The sequence below is a fragment of the Lampris incognitus genome, chromosome 15 (genome assembly GCF_029633865.1).
Source record: "Lampris incognitus isolate fLamInc1 chromosome 15, fLamInc1.hap2, whole genome shotgun sequence".
NCBI lineage: Eukaryota > Metazoa > Chordata > Actinopteri > Lampriformes > Lampridae > Lampris > Lampris incognitus.
The window spans coordinates 13041562-13063453 of NC_079225.1; the positions used below are offsets into that span (position 1 = coordinate 13041562).

General features: G+C 46.6%; 1 protein-coding gene across 1 annotated transcript in view; it reads right to left on the reverse strand.

Moving 5' to 3' along the window:
• lama2 (laminin, alpha 2) overlaps positions 1-21892 on the reverse strand; it is a 334247-nt gene that overhangs the window by 260164 nt on the left and 52191 nt on the right. The window contains exons 4-6 of the mRNA XM_056294135.1: positions 8549-8600; positions 5006-5196; positions 2326-2505 (exon numbers count right to left, since the gene is read on the reverse strand). Coding sequence (XP_056150110.1) covers positions 2326-2505; positions 5006-5196; positions 8549-8600 — 423 coding nt within the window. The remainder of the gene's footprint in view (positions 1-2325; positions 2506-5005; positions 5197-8548; positions 8601-21892) is intronic.

Consider the following 21892-nt stretch of genomic DNA (forward strand, 5'->3'; position numbering starts at 1 on the left):
AATAAGCCATGATAAGAGTAAAATAAGACACAAATGAGGTGAAAAGGAATACAATACGGTGCATTTGTGTCGTTGGATTTATATATTTCAATTCACTTTTGTTAGTAAGACTTTTGATTGTGGATGTTTTTTCTCTTCGTTTGTTTTGTCGTACTCAGACACATACCCAAATGTTTTATATCAAGGTTGACTTGCCTTGTTGTTTGTAAAATATTGTTCAATAAAAAAAAAGTTCATTTGTGTTAGTGCCATTTATTTTCTTTTTCCTTATCAAATGTTGATGAGGCACAGCCTCCCTTGCCTCCTCTGATGAGCTGCCATTGATCATGTTTTCATATTTTGTGGAAGTAGAAGAAAGGTGACTTTTGTGGCTTGTCATTGTTGGTCATTTGGCGAGGAACTGAATCAAATGTAATGATTATTATAATTATTATTAAGGCTATAGGCCTAGTTACACGTTGAGTGATGTTGCGGAGGTTATTTTGTTTAGAGTGCGAGCCTCCCTGTTGAATGCATTATTACACAACAGCGTGGGTGTGTATACACGCACGTGTGTGTGTGAAGCAATTTGTGCAAGTGACACTATTTCATGCCACTAGCTGTGAACCAGCCTCCCTCTGCATCAACTCAAGAGCTGCCGCTGCTTGGCAAAGCCCGGTGTGCCACATCTGCTTGCTAGCCAAAACAAGTGTGCTTCGTTTTCAGATGGTCCACTACCTGCCTCTGTCTTCCACGTCTCACAACACTACCCGCCTCTGACTTCCACATCTCACAACACTACCCGCCTCTGTCTTCCACGTCTCACAACACTACCTGCCTCTGTCTTCCACGTCTCACAACACTACCTGCCTCTGTCTTCCACATCTCACAACACTACCTGCCTCTGTCTTCCACGTCTCACAACACTACCTGCCTCTGTCTTCCACGTCTCACAACACTACCCGCCTCTGTCTTCCACGTCTCACAACACTACCTGCCTCGGTCTTCCACGTCTCACAACACTACCTGCCTCTGTCTTGTCTGTGAATGTTCTCATTCATCCAGGTCATGGTTATCCAAAGGAATTGAATCGAGTGCAACTGGACTTGGTATACGTATATCCGTGAAGACGTTTCGCCTCTCATCCAAGAGGCTTCATCAGTTCCTGCCTTTCTGACTAGACCAAGCTAGTCTGACTGGCTGGTGATGAGACTCGGATATTTATCCTCTTTGGAGTCGTTATCAGAGCTATAGATGTGCATGGCTCTTTGTGATCCGATGTTAAGCTGCTTCTGTCTTCCACGTCTCACAACACTACCTGCCTCTGTCTTCCACGTCTCACAACACTACCTGCCTCTGTCTTCCACGTCCCACAACAATACCTGCCTCTGTCTTCCACGTCTCACAACACTGCCTGCCTCTGTCTTCCACGTCCCACAACACTACCTGCCTCTGTCTTCCACGTCTCACAACACTACCTGCCTCTGTCTTCCATGTCTCACAACACTACCTGCCTCTGTCTTCCACGTCTCACAACACTACCTGCCTCTGTCTTGTCTGTGAATGTTCTCATTCATCCAGGTCATGGTTATCCAAAGGAATTGAATCGAGTGCAACTGGACTTGGTATATATCCGTGAAGACGTTTCGCCTCTCATCCAAGAGGCTTCCTCAGTTCGTGCCTTTCTGACTAGACCAAGCTAGTCTGACTGGCTGGTGATGAGACTCGGATATTTATCCTATTTGGAGTCATTATCAGAGCTATTGATGTGCATGGCTCTTTGTGATCCGATGTTAAGCGGCTTCTGTCTTCCACGTCTCACAACACTACCTGCCTCTGTCTTCCACGTCTCACAACACTACCTGCCTCTGTCTTCCACGTCTCACAACACTACCTGCCTCTGTCTTCCACATCTCACAACACTACCTGCCTCTGTCTTCCACGTCTCACAACACTACCTGCCTCTGTCTTCCACGTCTCACAACACTACCTGCCTCTGTCTTCCACGTCTCACAAATCTACCTGCCTCTGTCTTCCACGTGTCACCACTGTATCATTTTCCCCTGCACAGTCCTACCCGACAGTAACCAACTAAACCCAGAGGAAATTAACAAAAGCTTTCATGATCGGAAGATCTGTAGATTAGCCATTGTCTTAAATATGCCAGTGACAGAAAGAAAACAAAAAAAGATAGTTTGCATGTGAATCATCACGACTGTCGTTTTAAATTACCCTCTTGTTTCTCAGTGAATAACATGGAGTGAGTGGTTCGATGGAAAAAAGGTAGAACAGAACAGGACGCCTTTGTGTGTGTGCGTGTGTGTGTGTGTGTGTGTTCATTTTCACCCTTCTTGTCACAATAGGATCCACGTCCCTGGGGTCGCTGAGCGTCAAGGTCATGAGGTCAGCATTCAGTGTCCTAATTCGCTGAAACACCAGTCTGATATACCGTGCTGAGGTGAAGTTCAGAAGTGTCGGAGAGGGATCATCGGCACTGGGACGACCATTGATTAGGGAGGTATGAATCTGACAGACAGACAGACAGAGTGGGAGAGAGAGAGAGAGAGAGAGAGAGAGAGAGAGAGAGAGAGAGAGAGAGAGAGAGAGAGAGAGAGAGAAAGAAAGGGAGAGAGAGGAGGAGATATATACTTAAACATGGTGATGTAGAAAAACATTTAAAATGGCCAGTGGTCCTCAGCACCTCTAACTGGAGAAAAACACTGGTTGAAAATGGAGGGTGAGAGAAGACCTTTACTCACTGAGCTACAGGGTTGATGGACGGCCACACAGTCGCCCTGCTCCACCCACTGAGCTATGGAGGTTAACTACGATTGCGTTTTCGGGCCTTAAACCTGAACACCTTTTATCCAGGGCCACTTATGACACGTGCAACAGTAAAATAACTTAGCTGGTGTGCTAGCAGTGAAATCGTGGGTTTGAGGGGCTGCCAGCCCGCTCACTCGCTCGTCTGACTGTCCACATGTCTGTCTTAACAACGCAGCCAAATTTGTCAAATGAAAAATACATGTATCAAGAAATAAACGAAAAAAATACCAAGTGATCAGACTCTGTGTGTGTGTGTGTGTGTGTGTGTGTGTGTGTGTGTGTGTGCGTGCGAGAGAGAGGGGTGACAGTACGAGTCTGCATGCCATGCTGTGACACATCGCCTACGACTCATTATGGTTTCACTGTGATCAGACTGCTAGGGAGCTGTCAACCACACACACACAGACACACACACACACACATATACACAAAAACACCATGACACTATCGTTACTTGCAACTCTCAACATCTCTCAACTCGCACCCCCTCTGGCGCTCCCCTGCAACACCACACACACACACACACACACACACACACACACACACACACACACACACACACACACACACACACACACACACACACACACACTGATTAGGGGATGTGTGATTACTGAATGTGTGTGTGTGTGTGTGTTTGTGCATTCTGTGTGCTGTGCAGTCTTCTCTCCATCCATTAATGTCAATTTAATAGCAGCTTCTTAGCTGCTTGCACACACACACACACACACACACACACACACACACAGGCGGCTGGCAACTGATCAAAGCAACATGGCAGGTGTCCGTGGTTTGATTCAAGTGTGTGTATGTTTTCAGCAGATCATCAACAAGCAGTCTCCTCTCCTTTTATCATTCTATCACACTAAACTGAAATGCTGTATCTCGCACACCCATCCAATCATCAACCTGTCCATGTACAACATAACGTCTGGTGGCATAGCAACCGTCTAGTCCACCTCTTTGAGACATATGCTAGTTAGCATCACCTCAGCTCCATACAGCTCTTATATCCGTAATATCACAGGCAAAGAGCTGATTCCGGTGTGGGAAGATGGCGGCGCGAATTCATGTTTGCAGCAGCCTCACTATACCGTCCATACAGTGTCTTTGTCCACATCTGTGTTTAAGTTTTGTCTTCGTTTGACAGCTGGGACAGCTGGCGCTGGATCGGCTGGGATAGCCTGGTCTGCTGCGTCCTGTGGGCCCAAGGACCACGACCCTGCCTGGAGCTGCGACCGAGGAGGTAACACTGACAGCGGTCCGACAGGACGTGGAAGTGGGGCAGGCTAAGCTAACTGCTAGCCCATGCAGACCGGTGGTTCCGATAACACCGAAGACGGTCTGTCGGTGGCCTCGCCTGGCATTGACTGCGGTGTTTTTGGTGTCATCATGTGGCGCGTGGGGAGGTGTGTTGAGGGTGTCTGGTTGGGAGGGCTGGCGTTGGATTGGCATGGATAACCTGGTCTGCTGCATCCTGTGGGCCCAGGGACCACGGTCCTGCCTGGAGCTGCGACCGAGGAGGTGACACTGAGAGCGATCTGACAGGATGCGGAAGTGGGGCAGGCTAAGCTAACTGCTAGCCCATGCAGACCGGCGGTTCCGATAACACCGAGGGCGGTCTGGCGGCAGCCTCGCCTGGCGTTGACTGTGGAGTTTTTGGTGTCGTCATGTGGCGCGTGGGGAGGTGTGTTGAGGGTGTCTGGCTGGGAGGGCTGGCGTTTGATTGGCTGGGAGAGTTTGGTCTGCTGCGTCTTGTGGGCCCAGAGATCACGGCCCTCCATATTCTGACTTCGCGCTAATACTAAATTCTCTGTTCTCGAATGGTTGTAGTCAGCAAAAGTGGTACAAACTACAATATCACTGCCACGAAACTGGCCCTATGTCACGTCTTCCAAGCATCGCACGGTCCAGGAAATCAACATGACGCAAACTGTGTCAGCATGCACACAATCAGTTTGCTATCTCACTTTTCGCCAGTGTCTCCTGTTGAGGTGAAATGTTTTTAAAGCCTAATTTTTTGATCTTATTGCATTATTTTGTCATGTATATTTCATTTCCTTCCTCTCTGTGGTTTATCTTTGCTATTAATCTGTGCCAATAATGAAAACATATCAAACACTGCACTCATTTGCACTCACTTTAAGTCACTCCGGCTCAAGGTTTATGCTGAGGGAATATGTATAACTAGAATTATTACCTCTCCATTCTCCAGAGGATGAATCTTTGAATAGAACGATGTGCATATAACTTCATCATCTTTGGTGTACGACGGCGGTCCTGTCCGTGGATTAATATTGAAGCGTGTCAGGCACTCTGTTTCTGTGATGGCGTAGTACTGCCAGGGTTCAAAGGTCTCACCGTCCACTGAGCGCTGCAAGATCCAGTTACCTGGCCACAAAAAGGATGACAGAGAAAATCATTTGAACACGCTGTCTCTATGTATATGTTGCAGGGATAACATGCCATCGGTAGCCATGATACTGAGCAGGCTTCCATTTGTCTCTGAAATGTTGCCGAAATGATTTCCGCCAATGACGTCACTGGCGGACAATCTATGAATGTAATCTCCTGTAGCCATGACTCCATCTCATCAAGCTCAGTGGGCTGTCCATCACACTTTAACCTAGTTAAATTATACTTGGGAGAGCCAAGGATGAAGCCTGGCACCGGTGCTCACCCATGGACTGTCCTGCAAACAACAATTAAACTGTTCCATGATAGTGAAACTTTGGTTTAGATGTGATGACAACCGCAGAAACTCTGTCCAAATGATGCCTATTGGTGAACAAACAGACAACTTTGGGGCAGCGCTTCAGAGACACACAAGACTGTTTTAAGAATTTCCTTAGTTACTTGAGTTAGTATACCAATGCCTATGAGTCGGTTTTTCCATATGATGTGGTGAGACTGTTTTTACACTTGATTTCATTGGAAGGATTACCAAATAATGATTTGTAGTATTTGTGATAGGGTGAGTATGAACTTATTATATAGTCTTAATCTTCCGGTGTGGGAAGATGGTGGTGCGAATTCACGTTTGCAGCGGCCTCACCCAGTACTGGTGTGGGAAGATGATGGCGTGAATTCACGTTTGCAGTGGCCTCACCCAGTACCGTCCATGCAGTGTCTTTGTCCACGTCTGCATCTAAGTTGTCTTCGTTTGATGGTTGGGAGAGCCTGGTCCACTGCGTCCTGTGGGCCCAGGGACCACGACCCTGCCTGAAGCTGTGCCCAAAGAGGAAGCACTGAGGCAGTCTGACAGGATGCAGAAGTGGGGCAGGCTAAGCTAACTGCTAGCCCATGCAGACGGGCAGTTCCGATAACACTGAGGGCGGTCTGGCCTGGTGTTGACTGTGTTTTTGGTGTTGTCGTGTGCAGTGAGGGGAGGTGTGTCGAGGGTGTCTGGCTGGGAGAGCTGGCGTTGGATCGACTGGGGGAGCCTGGTCTGCTGCGTCCGGAGGGCCCAAAGACCACGGCCCTGACCGAAGCTGCGCCCGAAGAGGAAGCACTGAAGGCGGTCTGACAGGACGCGGAAGCGAGGCAGGCTAAGCTAACTGCTAGCCCATGCAGACTGGCAGTTCTGACAGTCATCGTGGCTGGCGTTCATGCTCTTGGACAATGATTATATATATATATATATATATATATATATATATATATATATATATATATATATATATATATATATATATATATATATGTTGGATATATGTGTTTGTATAGTTTTTTGAAGTTTGGATATATGTGTTCTTGTTCTTGTGTAGTTGTTCTTGTGTTCTTGTAGTTAGGGGTCCAAGCAGCGATAGCTGCTGGAACCCTATTATTTTTCTCAGGATTATTATTATTATTATTGTTGTTTCCGCAAAACACTACAATAAGCACATTTACGTTTTGGGTCATATCTTGGGCTCTGCATGGAATTTTTGAGAATTTTTTTCCTGAAGTTATTTTTTTCCTCAATTGCTGCCAATTTCCCGCCATTTTCACAAAAAACCAAAGTGAAAGTAAAATGAACTAGTCTGAGGCTGTTCATCCGATGCGTCATCTCCAGACGATGCTGATAAAAAGTTGACGAGAGAATGTTGACACGTCATTCCATTTCGAAGTAACATGTCAATCAAAATTTAAGGTGTGGCCCATAGTGATTGTATTGCCTATATCTAGTGATGTGATTGTTCAAACTTAACGAGACTTGTCAAGCACAATCATCACAACATTCTTTGGAAGCACGCCAAATTCTGTGAAATTTCGTCCATAGGGGGCGCAACAACTGACACATGTCAACATCTCCAACATCTTGGACTCCGTTAATCGCCACTTGCGGCTACATTTGTCTCCGTGCTGCACTGCTGTGGGCTGGGGGAAACGATACTTTCATTTCATGCACTTTCGTACGTGAAATGAAACGACAAATAAATGTTCCCGATTCCTTATTAATGCAACAATATGAAATTTGAATCAGGCTGACGAGGCCAATCCACTTGTATGTAGTAGGGCTCCAGTCAGAGAAGAGATAGAAAGCAGAGGAAAGCAGTCATGGTTATTTTGAATATTAAGTTGTTTTGTGACCTGGTCTGTAGCGGAAGAGCGTTGGTGCTTCTGTGAGACATGGGAAGCCATATTACTGACAAATCCCACCAGATCACAGCAGTTAGTTACACAGTTGGACAGACAAGAAGCTATCATTTTGAATAGGAGTCAGTTGGTCAGTCAAACATACTGTAACAGTTACTCAAACCACTGTTTTAAATAGCGATAAGTGTGAAGATACATTAAACCAATAGATAATGCAATGGAGTGCAGGAAAGAGAGGAGCAATATTGCCACATGACAATGCCAAACAAACCCGAATCGTATCAGCGAACTTGCATCTGAATCAGAGTAATTCTACAGAAATCCAGGATATCTGAATAGGGTGTGACAGTTCTCCGATTTTAAAACTCCCTGATGGTTCAGATGTCTGTATAGAAAGCATCAAGGAGTGAGGACTGCAAAATCCCTTACTGGGGAACCATGAGAATCAGAGCCCACAGGTGGATGCGGAGGTGGTGGTGGGAGCAAAAGAACATGCATAGTAGGCATTAACAGGACACACGTGAAGCAGATTGAGCTGCAGTAAAGCATGGCGTAATCATAGACTTGGAATATTTATATGAATGTGAAATGCCAGCTCGGTAAGACATGACCACATCTGACTGGCTGACTGGCTGATGAAGAACAATGCTGGAGTTGCCAGCCATGAAACAACTCACAGACTTTGTTTCATTCACAAATAAACTGGCAGCATAAGCAATCCTCTCATTAACAAATACATGATTTCCCTGGCTCATTGTGGTCAAGGAAAAACGTGCCAGAAACTGATGTAGGTGGTCTCTGTCTGATGTGCCATACATACCGTGTGCTATGGTACTGAATTATGTTGCTTTCTGTGCCACTGCTGTTGTGTTTGCTGCTCTCTCAGATCATGTTATTGCTACATTTGCGCTGTGTTATTTGTACTGGCAGTGGATAAGACTGTCCTCCGAGGAGGACACCGAACTATCCACAGTGCTGGGAAACATGTACAAAAAGTGCTGAAGTCAAATAACTGTGGATCAACTGTGGCTGAAAACACCGCAGAAAAAGCCTGCCACCTGCAAATTCATCACTTCATTCACGAGGTCATTCCCCATTCACATTAATGAAACCATGAAACAGAGACATCAGGCCATGTGTAACACTTAAGAAGCAGACTGGTTACCTGGACGAGGTGAGTTGGCTGCCTTTACGATCACATAGGCTATCTGGAAGACCTGGAGGGGAAAAGAGACAGAGGAGGATGGTCAATCACACAAGAACCACGCCGCTGCAGTGCTACTGTAATCAGCACCCTTTGGCTTAGGCCGGGCGGGTTTGGTCCTCATAATGCTGCATACGTGTGTCTAGCAGCTCCCTTTGAGAGCCATGGGATGCCAAATGCATAACCTGTCACAACCTGTTCCAACTACTCCCCTCTAGCAGGCGCTACAGAGCACTGTACCCCAAAACAGCCAGATATAAAAACAGTTTCTTTCTGTGGGCTGTCATTCAAATGAACGCTCAACACTGTCAATAAATCCAACCATTTTGTATATACTCTACTGTATATTGCACGTATACTGGTACGTTCTGCCATGTCCATCTAACTCAGACATGTATGCAAGTAACCTTTTAACATCTGTTTCAGCATCTCTGATGTATTCCCTGCACCATTGTACCTTATCACCTGTTATTTTACCTGTATAAGTCAATTCTTGTGTGTGTGTGTGTGTGTGTGTGTGTGTATATATATATATATATATATATATATGAAGATTGTTGTGTTGTAGTGTTGTTATTCTATGTTAAGTACACTGAGAGAGCCACGAAACCGGAGTCATATCCCATGTATGTGCAAACTACATGGCCAATAACCACGGTTCTGATTCAAATACGGCTTCCAACTGGGTATGTAATGTACTACATAACATAGCAAACATAATAATAAATGAATAAGACGGACAGACAGACAGACAGACAGACAGACAGACAGACAGACAGATAGATAGATAGATAGATAGATAGATAGATAGATAGATAGATAGATAGATAGATAGATAGATAGATAGATAGATAGATAGATAGATAGATAGATAGATAGATAGATAGATAGATAGATAGATAGATAGATAGATAGATAGATAGATAGATAGAGCTCTTCTCATGTATCCTTATCAGTCTAGTCTTCCTATCTTTCCTTCTCATTTCTCTCCATTGCTTTTTTCTCATGATGTCACATTGCTGTAATTAGAGTGAAAGCTACAAAGAGTGAGTGTGTGTGTGTCTGTGTGTGTGTGTTGCCGTGTAACTTTATAGCAGTCATTCAAATTTCAAATAACTTACAAAGACTGTTGCCCCAAACCACACAGAGGACAAAATCTTGTGTGTGTGTGTGTGTGTGTGTGTGTGTGTGTTTTGAAGTTCTCAGCAGCGTGGCTTTGAGAAACAGACTCAGACAGACAGCTTCTGCAGCAAACATGGCTGCACTCGGCTAACTAACGTGCGTGTATCTATCACCGCGTCTGTGCGTTTGTGATACATCGCTTCAGAAGTTGTTGTGTGTTGCTCTTGCTGTGTGTCATAATCTGTGTTTTGATCAGATTCGGATCAGAAGAGGATTCCCCCCCCCTCCTCTAAAGCTCAGCACAGCATCAACAAATAGTCACACAAACCAACGAATGTGCTGGGAGAAATAAAAATGACGGGGGAAAAAAAAAAGACGCCGCATTCGGGGTACGTGGTGTCACTGGAGGAGTACAGCGCCGTGAGTGCGAATCTTGACTGAAAGTTATGATGAAACGCACCGGTTTCTCGAATTTAGCAAAACATTGCTTCAGTTTGGCATGATGATTTGACTTAAAACATCTCGCAGCAGACTTTTTACACAGACGGCCTACATGCCGAGTAAAAGCCGGGCTTTCAGCTTTGCATTTCGCCGCAGTGGACCTCAACATGTTGGTGTTAAGCAGAGGTCATTGTCCGTCGTGCCATTTTCTTCCAACAGGCAAACACACACATGGCTACACACAGCAGAGGCTTCGTCTAACAGTTTGACTGTAAAATCTGCCATATAGTATTGGACGGACGGATGGACGGAGTTTCCGACTCAGATGTCGCGAGAGGAAACGGCATCTCTGTTGTTGGGAGCACGCTGTCCAAAAGAAAGTATTTTTTACAAGGTCAAGATTACACAGTTGGAAACAAAACGCGACGAGCGTCACCCGATACGACAGTATTGATGTGCATAAAATCAAAACGTCGAGTCAACTTTATTTGTGGAGCCCAAAACAACGCTTACGTCAACAGAAATATGTTGAAGCCTTCCACGGCAGCCATCTTAGATGTACTACAGGAGATCATGGCGATACACCAGGGAATGGATTTTGGCAGCCATCTTGAGCGAGCCGGCCAACTGAACACTTAAAATGTTGGATGAAAAGCTCGACGTGGCCATTTAAGTCCTGCGTCCCATATGGTTAGCTTGTCCAGCATTGATTCAGCTGAGGAGAATCCATTATGGCTGAGCCTGATTTTATACACATTGACAAGTGGTTAAGCTCAACAGCTGGTGTTTACAATCCAGCCACATTGCGACAAATTAAAATCTCCCAGGGCTAATAAAACCGGTCTCAGACGCAAACTGGATTCTGTACTCGGACATTAATCGCCAGAGGTTTGCAGACACGCAAAATTTTGTTTAAAGTCTTGGCTGGGACGTCACACCGGGACTTGGTAAAAGGAGAAAAATCAGAATCTCTGTGGCTGAGCCGTGTTGAGGGCCAAGGGAATATCAGATCTGGGACACAGCAGACAAACAAAAACAGAGAGCCAACCACCCACCCACACAGACACACACAGAGACACACACACAGAGGCACACACAGTTTTACAACCAGTGGTGTACTGGCCATCGGGCATACCGGGACAAGTCCCGTCGGTGGGCCGGTAGACCGTCAAAACATCCACACAGGCGCTGTGTGTGTGTCATTGGTGCTGCACGTGTGTTCCCAGGACTGGGCTCACTAGCCAATCAGGACCGTTGGTTAATGCGCGTTAGCGTGCCACAATCTGGACTAACGCAAAAGCAGTGCGCTGCACTGAGGTGGCCAACGAACGCCATGGACAGAGTAAAGGACGGGCCGGGGACATATATAGAGGAAAGAGGGAGCGGGCACTAGACTAGAGGAACAGCCCTCCAGGGGCGGATCTACGGGGTGGCGACAGGGGTGGCAGCTGCCACCTCTGGGACACAGTCCTGCCACCCCTGTCGCCACCCCATTTATAAATCAGATCATATGTTTTTAAAGTATATTTTATGCACATGCATGGTGAAGGTCAATGAGACCCGCACCAGACTCATCTCAAAACAGTAGAGAACAAAACGCATTCGATGAAATGCGAGTTTTGAATAATAATACGTTTAGAGCAATGTCCATTGCCCCCCCTCCTTGAACCTCATGCCGCCCCAGGAAAAAAAATCTCTAGATCCGCCACTGCAGCCTTCCAACGTAAACGAGCGCGAAACACGCCCAGACCCGCGGCGCACCTGCTCTGCGCACGTAGGTGGAGCAAGGCAGCGTTCAACGAGAAAGGCGGGAGACCAGCAAATAGCCATTATGTTCCAGGGATTAGACGTATCCTAAGTGTCATGCGTAAAATTAGGCTAACTATATGGCTAGCTAACTTTAGCATGTCCTCACCTCTGTAACGTCATTTGTTCGGGGGGGCAGCCCGGCCGGACCGTCACAGCCGGGACACGAACTCGTGTATTCCGCACCGCGGGCGACAACATTAACCAGCCGTCTAGGGCAGTGTTGCTCAACCGGGGGTCCGCGGACCCCTAGTGGTCCGTGGTGTAATTGCAAGGGGTCCGTGAAAATAAAATATCTTTTAAAAAAAAGATCCTATGACATTTATAGAAATAGGATTATTTTACTCAAATGTGACTGAGACCTTTATCTGCCTAAACTATAAAGGGTAACAGGACTTTTTTCTCTAATTACATCTGTTTCACAAGTGTAATTTATTGTATTTTAATAAGAGATCTCGCTCCCGTTTGCATTGTTAAAAGTTACTGCATAAAAATTCTGTTGTTACATATATCTGAAAGTTACTGAATACATATTCTGTTTTGTTACATATATCTGAAAGTTACTCAATACATATTCTGTTTTGTTAACTATATCTGAAAGTTACTGCATAAGAATTCTGTTTTGTTAACTATATCTAAATTACAACCGAAAGCTCTTATTTTTGCCCCAAAGAGTGAATAAATGCTATAATGCAATTTAAAATGCAGTTTCTACTGTTTCTATCAAATTGCAACCCCCTCCCCCAAGATCAGGTGGAGGGGTCCTCAGGGTAGATCAAAAATACGCAGGGGGTCGAGGACCCCAAAAAGGTTGAGAACCACTGGACTAAAGGGTCCCACCCTTTAGCCAAGGGCTACCGAGCCTATTCCTCCCTGATCGTTACAATATAGTTTGGACATCAGCGCCCTCTAGTGGCCAGCAACGCTATTTCAGAGCAGCAGACTGAAGCGGTTTAATGGACGTTGCGTTATAGACCAGGCTACATGTTCGGTTAAAACTGTTATAACTTGTGGCTAAACGACCCCACAGAGAGGCTGCTTGTGACTATTAAGCCATGCTGATGGCGTGTTACAGTATAAATCTGTACCCACTGAAACATGTCCTGGAACAAGACATGTGCTGCTTTCCATTGCAGAAGCATTTGAATACTTTCAGAATCACCTGTCAACAGCATAAGACCACATCATAACCAGCCAGGACTAGGGTGCTAAACCTAGTGAGCTTTTTATACACAAAAACAGACACCTGAAAATCTATTCCCAAATTTTATGTATTTTTGATTGAATCAAATTCTTATTAAATCACTTAAGAGTAGTGAATAACAAAAAGATTATCTATTCCTGAAACATTACGACAGTCTTTTGACATAATAACCACTGACCCTTATTATTAGTCTCCCTTTTCTTCTTCTTCTTCTGCCATTCTTATATATCCGATTCGTGTATTGTATTTCTCTTATCTGCTCACACACTCTCCAGTGCGGTGATGTTTATCTTACCTTTGTATGAAATGGCATGATTCACATTTGTTTGTATTATCACTTATATATGCTAATAAAGTTTGTTAAAAATAAATAAATAAATCTAGTGAGCAAGGTAATTTACATTAACCCACCCACCCCTCCCAACGGTAACTGACTGTCGTATATACCGTACATATGTAATCAACCCCAGCCCGGTCCCAGCAGATAAGACCGGGGCTGAATCTCTGAATCTCAGACGTGTTTCGACAAGTCCAAATTAACCCAATTACTACCTAATCCACGTGTTTAGAAGTGACAGCTAAAGTGCAAGTTAAAAGTTATTACCTGAAATGCCCAAATGGCCGATAGCGCTGATGATTTCACTTGCAGGAATGAGCAGTACAGCTAGTAGCAGTAGCTACACAGCATAGCTACCTAGCAACCGCCAATAAACTGCCCGGCAAGCGCAACGGAGAGGTCGTAGATAACGGGAAAGCACGTACACCGTCTGACACGCCAGGGTTTCTGGTCGTTGTTGTTGAAAGGCGGTTCAAGGCTCGAGTTCGGCTCCCCCGTAAGACGCCATTACAAAGCAGCGTCCGGCGGCGGTCTGAAAATGAGGCCGGTGAGTACAATGATATCAGAACGGATGCGCACGATGACAAAAACTACACGAATAAGAAAGAGGCACAGGCTGTTTACTAGCGCCGCCGCGCAGGCGCGTCAGTATAACTCTCTAGTGTTTGATAAAGCTGCTCGAGGGGAAGTGTGGAGGTAGGGTCTGGATCTTGTGTTCAGACGCGTAAAATAATTGCAAACAAAAGGAAAAAATAAAGACACAAACAGGTTGTTTTTCCACATAGACTCTGGCTAACAGCACGTAGGCCACAATTACGTATGTGCGGCACATACAGGCAAAAGGACCGGGATGAAATCAAACCAGTGGGCTACGGCGGAATAGTCTGTGTGCATGCAAATACAGTACCAATACGTGCCTGTGTGTCACTGTGTGTGTGTGTGTGTGTGTGTGTGTGTGTGTGCCCTGCTTAATGGGATGTTACAAGAAACAAAGCTTGTCAGAGATATCAGTCATTTAAGAGGGAAGCCACTTTATTTCGTCATTGCACAGTTACAGTGAATGCGTTCCCTGCATGTAACCCATCCTATTGTACAGGAGCAGTGGGTAGCTGCCGCGCCCGGGGGCCAGCTCCAGTTCTTCTTTCCATTGCCTTGCTCAGGGGGCACAGACAGGAGTATTAACCCTAACATCTATGTCTTTTTTGATGGTGGGAGGAAACCGGAGCACCCGGAGGAAACCCAGGCAGACACAGGGAGAACATGCAAACCCCACACAGAGGACAGCCTGGGGCTCGAACCCAGGACCTCCTTGCTGTGAGGCAACAGCGCTAACCACTGGGCCACCGTGTTGCCATTTAAGCTTTTACATCAGCATGCACGAACAAACAGACACACACCCTGGTGTTGCTGTCAACATATTTCTCCTGGTGTTGCCATCAACATGTTTCTCCTGGTGTTGCCGTCAACATGTTTCTCCTGGTGTTGCCGTCAACATGTTTCTCCTGGTGTTGTCGTCAAGATATTTCTTCTGGTGTTGCCATCAACATGTTTCTCCTGGTGTTGCCGTCAACATATTTCTCCTGGTGTTGCCGTCAACATGTTTCTCCTGGTGTTGCCGTCAACATATTTCTCCTGGTGTTGCCGTCAACATGTTTCTCCTGGTGTTGCCGTCAACATGTTTCTCCTGGTGTTGCTGTCAACATGTTTCTCCTGGTGTTGCTGTCAACATAATTCTCCTGGGGTTGCTGTCAACATATTTCTCCTGGTGTTGTCATCAAGATATTTCTCCTGGTGTTGCCATCAACATGTTTCTCCTGGTGTTGCCGTCAACATGTTTCTCTTGATGTTGTTGTCAACATGTTTCTCCTGATGTTGCTGTCAACATGTTTCTCCTGGTGTTGCTGTCAACATATTTCTCCTGGTGTTGCCGTCAACATGTTTCTCCTGATGTTGCTGTCAACATGTTTCTCCTGGTGTTGCTGTCAACATATAATATTTCAGGTGCTTCGACCAAGTTGGGCAAACAACTGTCTGTGAAACTTGAACACCCTCGGCTGGCAGAGTGGAGCATCTCTCTCAGTGTGCGAGTCTGATTACACGTCTCCTGCATCCCTCAAAACATGGACGACTAGTGGGGGCGTCTGGGTAGCGTGGCAGTCTATCCTGTTGCCTACCAACACAGGGATCGCGAGTTCGAATCCCCGCGTTACCTCCGGTTTGGTCGGGTGTCCTCACAGACACAATTGGCCGTGTCTGCGGGTGGGAAGCGGGATGTGGGTGTAGCGAATTCGGGGGGGACAGCCGGGAACCGCCGCCGCTGCAGCAGGGACGCAAAGCCAGGTGCACTATGGGCGACCCAGGTTCGCCTCCCGGCTGCCCCCTGAATTCGCTACATTGGTGTCACAAGTGGGATGGTGAGACCATGAGGCCATCGGAAGCGTGTGCGCCCAGAGGCGTGAGGGAGCTGGTACGCTGAAGCACGGGGACGGGCTTCCCGAAGGAGGAGGGCGGTGTAACAAGCATGAAGGAGTAGACTCGCTAGCAGGTTGGCTAACGGGTCGGGACCCTTTAGTCGACTGGTTAACGTAGTCGCCCTTGGTGCGGGAGGCCCGGGTTCACGTCCCGGCTGCGGCGGTTCCAGGCTGCCCCTCGATTTTGCTACACGGGTATGTGTCGCGGTCGCTGGTCGGTCGAGGCGCCTGTTCGGGAGGGGGGAATAGCGTGGTCCTCCCACGTGCCACACCCCCCCTGGTGAAACTCCTCACCGTCAGGTGAAAAGAAGCGGCTGGCGACTCCACATGTATGGGAGGAGGCGTGTGGTAGTCTGCAGCCCTCCCCGGATCAGATACAAAAGTTATCTGAAGGATAAGCGTGCATAAGGTATACGGTGCGATGTCGTCTCCCTCACGGGCCTCCCGGAGAGTTTGGAAACAGGACTGTGGCCGCGCACATCTTCATAATGGCGTCTTCAGGACATCAGCGGCACACCAGCAGCAGTTTTATTATCCAGCCATCCATTATCCGAACCGCTCATCCTGCCCTCAGGGTCGCGGGGATGCTGCAGCCTCACCCGGCAGTTTCTTTTTATGTCCTCCTTTTACTATAGTCTTTTTATCTGTGAAGCACTTCGAGGTCTGTCTCTGCAGATGAGAAGTGCTATACAAACTCAAGTTTATCATTATCATTACTATTATCAGATCTATTTCATCAACGTTGGGCGGCACGGTGGTGCAGTGGTTAGCGGGGTCGCCTCACAGCAAGAAGGTCCTGGGTTCGAGCCCCGGGGTAGTCCAACCTTGGTGGGTCGCCCCGGGTCGTCCTCTGTGTGGAGTTTGCATGTTCTCCCCGTGTCTGCGTGGGTTTCCTCCGGGGGCTCCGGTTTCCTCCCACAGTCCAAAGACATGTTGGCCAGGTGACTCGGCCGTACTGAATTGTCCCTAGGTGTGTGTGTGTGTTGCCTGTGATGGCCTGGTGGCCTGTCCAGGGTGTCTCCCCGCCTGCCACCCAGTGACTACTGGGATAGGCTCCAGCGACCCTGAGAGCAGGATAAGTGGTTTGGATAATGGATGGATGGACGGATGGATGTTTCAACAACTCTAACTCAACCCAGATATGTAAACCGCTTATTTGAAAGTTGGTACCGGAAATATGCAGTATTATTGCGTTGCTTTAACACGTTGTTTAACTGTATTGTATATTAGCTATGCTGGATGTCTGCTTTTATATATATATATATTCTTTTTATATTATCTTTGTTGTATTTTTCTACATTATGTGTATATTCTACTTATATTTTCTTGTTTGTTTGCTCTTATTGTTCTTGTACTGCATATTAACTATGTTGTATTTTTTTGGCACTATTTCATTATCCCAGGATGCCTAACAACATCAGGCGAAGGGACTGCCGGTGGACGCTAGCCTGTTAGCTAACTCGGGTCCATTTACATTTGTTGCATGTGTTGATTAACGTACACTGTCCCCCTTCCTTTCCCAAAAATAAAAGTTTCGTCGCTTCGTTGTGGGCCCTGTGATGGCCTGGCGGCCTGTCCAGGGTGTCTCCCCACCTGCCGCCCAAAGACTGCTGGGATAGGCTCCAGCACCCCCGCGACCCTGAGTAGGATAAGCGGTTCGGATGATGGATGGATGGATGGACGCTTTGCTGTGTCCTGATTCATCTTGCAGTAAAGAGCAGCCTGTACTTACCACAGGTTGTAGTCACCATGACGAAGTGCTGCCAGTGCAGTCAGGACTCATACACAATGGGAACCCATGTTTAACTGAGGCGCTAGAGGAGAGGGTCAGTTGCCTTGCAAGACGCCATCGTTTAGATGTGCCCCGTGTCCAAAGTCTCCAAAATGAAGTCGGTGAGTAAACCGATATCATGACCGATATGTATAATGGGCCAAAACTATGAGAATAAGACCCAGGTTATAAAAAGAAAAAAGTTTTACTTTAAAAGCTTTATGTGATGGAAGGAGTTTGACTGACAGTTTATTCAAAGGCCTCTTTGCAAAGCCATTTCTATTCCCTCCCTTCCGAAGCTGAGGGGAGGGATGACCATGGCAATCAAACTGTCCGTCAACCACCTTCCATAATGACTGCAATTCCGCATTTCATCTGAGACTGCCTACTACCACAGCAGTTAAATCCTTATTTTAAAAAAAAACAGAATAATTCACCTTTATTATCGCTTTACGGTGGCGTTAACGTCATCGCCGACGTGCTGCTCCAGCTGAAGAGCGGGGAGGATATCTGTACAGGTGGCAACAAAGATCAGGGCCCCTAATCCATCGTAAAAGCTTGAAGAGCAGAAAAGGCGTTTGGAGCCCATTCCCTGGCCAAACACCATTCAGAGGCGTCAGACCGGTCCAGGTCTACAGCCATGCACCAAGTGCTGGATGCTACCAAACCTTTCACAACTCAGCGAAAGCAAAAAACTATTTTAAACGGCCCACCAAATCAAGCCAATTTTACTGACAACAACCTTGGCGGTCTATCTTCAAACATAAACACTCTGGGCGTCCGGGTGGCGTGGCGGTCTATTCCGTTGCCCTATCAACACGGGGATCGCCGGTTCAAATCCCCGTGAACCTCTGGCTTCGTCGGGCATCCCTACAGACACAATTGGCCGGATGTGGGTATGTTTCCTGGTCGCTGCACTAGCGCTTCCTCTGGTCGGTCGGGGGCGCCTGTTCGGGGGGGGGGATAGCGTGATCCTCCCATGCGCTACGTCCCCCTGGTGAAACTCCTCACTGTCAGGTGAAAAGAAGCGGCTGGCGACTCCACATGTATCGCAGGAGGCGTGTGGTAGTCTGCAGCCCTCCCCGGACCAGCAGAGGGGGTGGAGCAGCAACCAGGACGGCTCGGAAGAGTGGGGTAATTGGCCGGGTAGGGTACAACTGGGGAGAAAAAGGGGGGACCTTCAGGCCCTATGAAAGGATATACTAGCTGTGTGTCTCACATCAATCTGAGGGAAGTCCATTCAGAGTTCTGCGTTTTAACCAAACGAAATGGAAAACTTGGTTGGGGTTTAGTGAGGGGAGGGGGTTTGATTTGACTGACAGACGACAACAGACATTTTTTGAAGAACGTGGGCATAGTATATACGCTACTGGCTAGTTTTGCTATAATGGTAGAAGATCACTTGTCACCTCTTCAGTATTGCTCCCATTTCATTCGCTGGGCATATTTTGAATGTACACGCCCATGCAAGATGAGGAGAGGAGAACAACAGCGTTCACACAGGCACAAAAATAAAATCTTTATGTGCATTTAAATAAGTTAACAAGAATGAAAATACATTTTTCGTTTCATGGGACCTGTGAGGTTTCCCAGCCTCTATGTGTTCAATCAACAGACACAACACCATAGCCGTGGATTCCTACAGGAACACTCCCTTCAGTACTTTGCCGCGACCACAGACAGATTACTAATGAACTCACTCCACTGATAAGGCATGTCAGCACATCCTGACACCCTACTGTGTCTCAATTCAGGTCATGTGTTCAGACCAAGGAAAGACCACAGCAATGTTTACTATGCTAACATCAGTTCAACGATGACCCTCACATAACGATAACGTGCCAATATAAATAGGCACGCTAATATTAAGAATAGACAGATAACTGAACAATCCATGATGTCATAATTGTACTCAACAGATCAGAGCGTGGAATAAAAATGAACCTATATGAACAGAAAGAAAAGGACTTGCACTGATTGGCTAGACAGAGGGAGCGAGCTGGGAAGGAGGTGCAGCAGGTCAGGGTGATGAAGGATAGAGATGGAAATGTGCTGACAAGTGAGGAGAGCGTGTTGAGAAGGTGGAAGGAGTACTTTGAGGGGCTGATGAATGAAGAAAATGAGAGAGAGAGAGAAGGTTGGATGATGTGGGGATAGTGAATCAGGAAGTGTGGTGGATTAGCAAGGAGGAAGTGAGGGCAGCTATGAAGAGGATGAAGAGCGGAAATGTGGTTGGTCCGGATGACATAGTACCTGTGGAGGCATGGAGGTGTTTAGGAGAGATGGCAGTGGAGTTTATAACTAGATTGTTTAACACAATCTTGGAAAGTGAGAGGATGCCTGAGGAGTGGAGAAGAAGCATACTGGTACCGATTTTCAAGAATAAGGGCGATGTGCAGAACTGTAGCAACTACAGAGGTATAAAGTTGATCAGCCACAGCATGAAGATATGGGGAAGAGTAACAGAAGCTAGGTTAAGAGGAGAGGTGATGATTAGCGAGCAGCAGTAAGGTTTCATGCCATGAAAGAGCACCACAGATGGGATGTTTGCTTTGAGAATGTTGATGGAGAAGTATAGAGAAGGCCAGAAGGAGTTATATTGTGTCTCTGTGGATTTAGAGAAAGTATATAGGAGGGTGCCGAGAGAGGAGGTGTGGTATTGTATGAGGAAGTCGAGAGTGGCAGAGAAGTACATAAAGATGGTGCAGGATATGTATGTGGGCAATGTGACAGTGGTGAGGTGTGCGGTTGGAATAACGGATGGGTTCAAGATGGAGGTGGGATTACATCAAGGATCGGCTCTGAGTCCTTTCTTGTTTGCAATGGTGATGGACAGGTTAACGGACGAGATCGGGCAGGAGTCTCCGTGGACTATGATGTTTGGGGATGACATTGTGAGCTGTAGTGAGAGTAGGGGGCAGGCTGAGGAGAGCCTGGAGAGGTGGAGGTATGCACTGGAGAGAACAGGAATGAAAGTCAGTAGGAGCAAGATGGAATACATATGCCTGAACAAGAGGAAGGAATGGTCAGGATGTAAGGAGTGGAGGTGACGAAGGTGGATGAGTTTAAATACTTGCAGTCAACTGTCCAAAGTAACGGGGAGTGCAGAAGAGAGGTGAAGAAGAGAGTGCAGGCAGGGTGGAGTGGGCGGAGAAGAGTATCGGGAGTGATTTGTGACAGAAGGGTACCAGCAAGAGTAAAAGGGAAGGTTTACAAGATGGTAGTGAGACCAGCTATGTTATATGGTTTGGAGACAGTGGCACTGACGAAAAGACGGGAGGCGGAGCTGGAGGTGGCAGAGTTGAAGATGCTAAGATTTTCATTGGGAGTGATGAACAAGGACAGGATTAGGAAAGAGAGGGACAGCTCAGGTTGGACGGTTTGGAAACAGAAAGAGAGGCAAGATTGAGATGGCTTGGACATGTGTGGAGGAGAGATGCTGGGTATATTGGGAGAAGGATGCTGAATATGGAGCTGCCAGGCAAGAGGAAAAGAGGAAGGCCAAAGAGGAGGTTAAAACTGCTTACCGATGTTCCACAAACATTGGTAAGCAGTTTTTTGAACTTTTGCATAAGTGTTACCCCGGACCATCAACTGAGGAAGATATTCAATATGAACACCATCAAAATTAGTTACAGCCTCATGCCTAACATTCAACAAATGATATCGTCCCACAACAGAAGGATCATGAACAAATCAATGACACCTTCATCACAACCGGACTCCCCCGGCTGCAATTGCCGTGTGAACGACTCATGCCCCCTCGAAAGAAAATGCCAGACGAAGGAAGCTACCTACCCAAGCTACCGTGACGAGAGATGACCATGGCAACATAGAGCCATACGTCGGTCTAACGGAGGGAACATTCAACAAGAGGTTTAATGCACACATGTGTAGCTTTAGAAACAACAGTTTAAAGCCGTTATATCTGGTCATCGGCGGACAGGAACATTAATTATTCAACCATCTGGAAAATCCTCTGAAAGAACAAAACATATTCAACCAGCAGTAAAATGTGCAATCTATGTCTGACTGAACAATATTTCATCATCTGCAAACCAGAAATGTCCACATTGAATAACAGGAGTGAACTGGCCAGCAGTTGCAGACATAGATATAAGCACCTATTTTGTAATTACAAATAAACCACAAC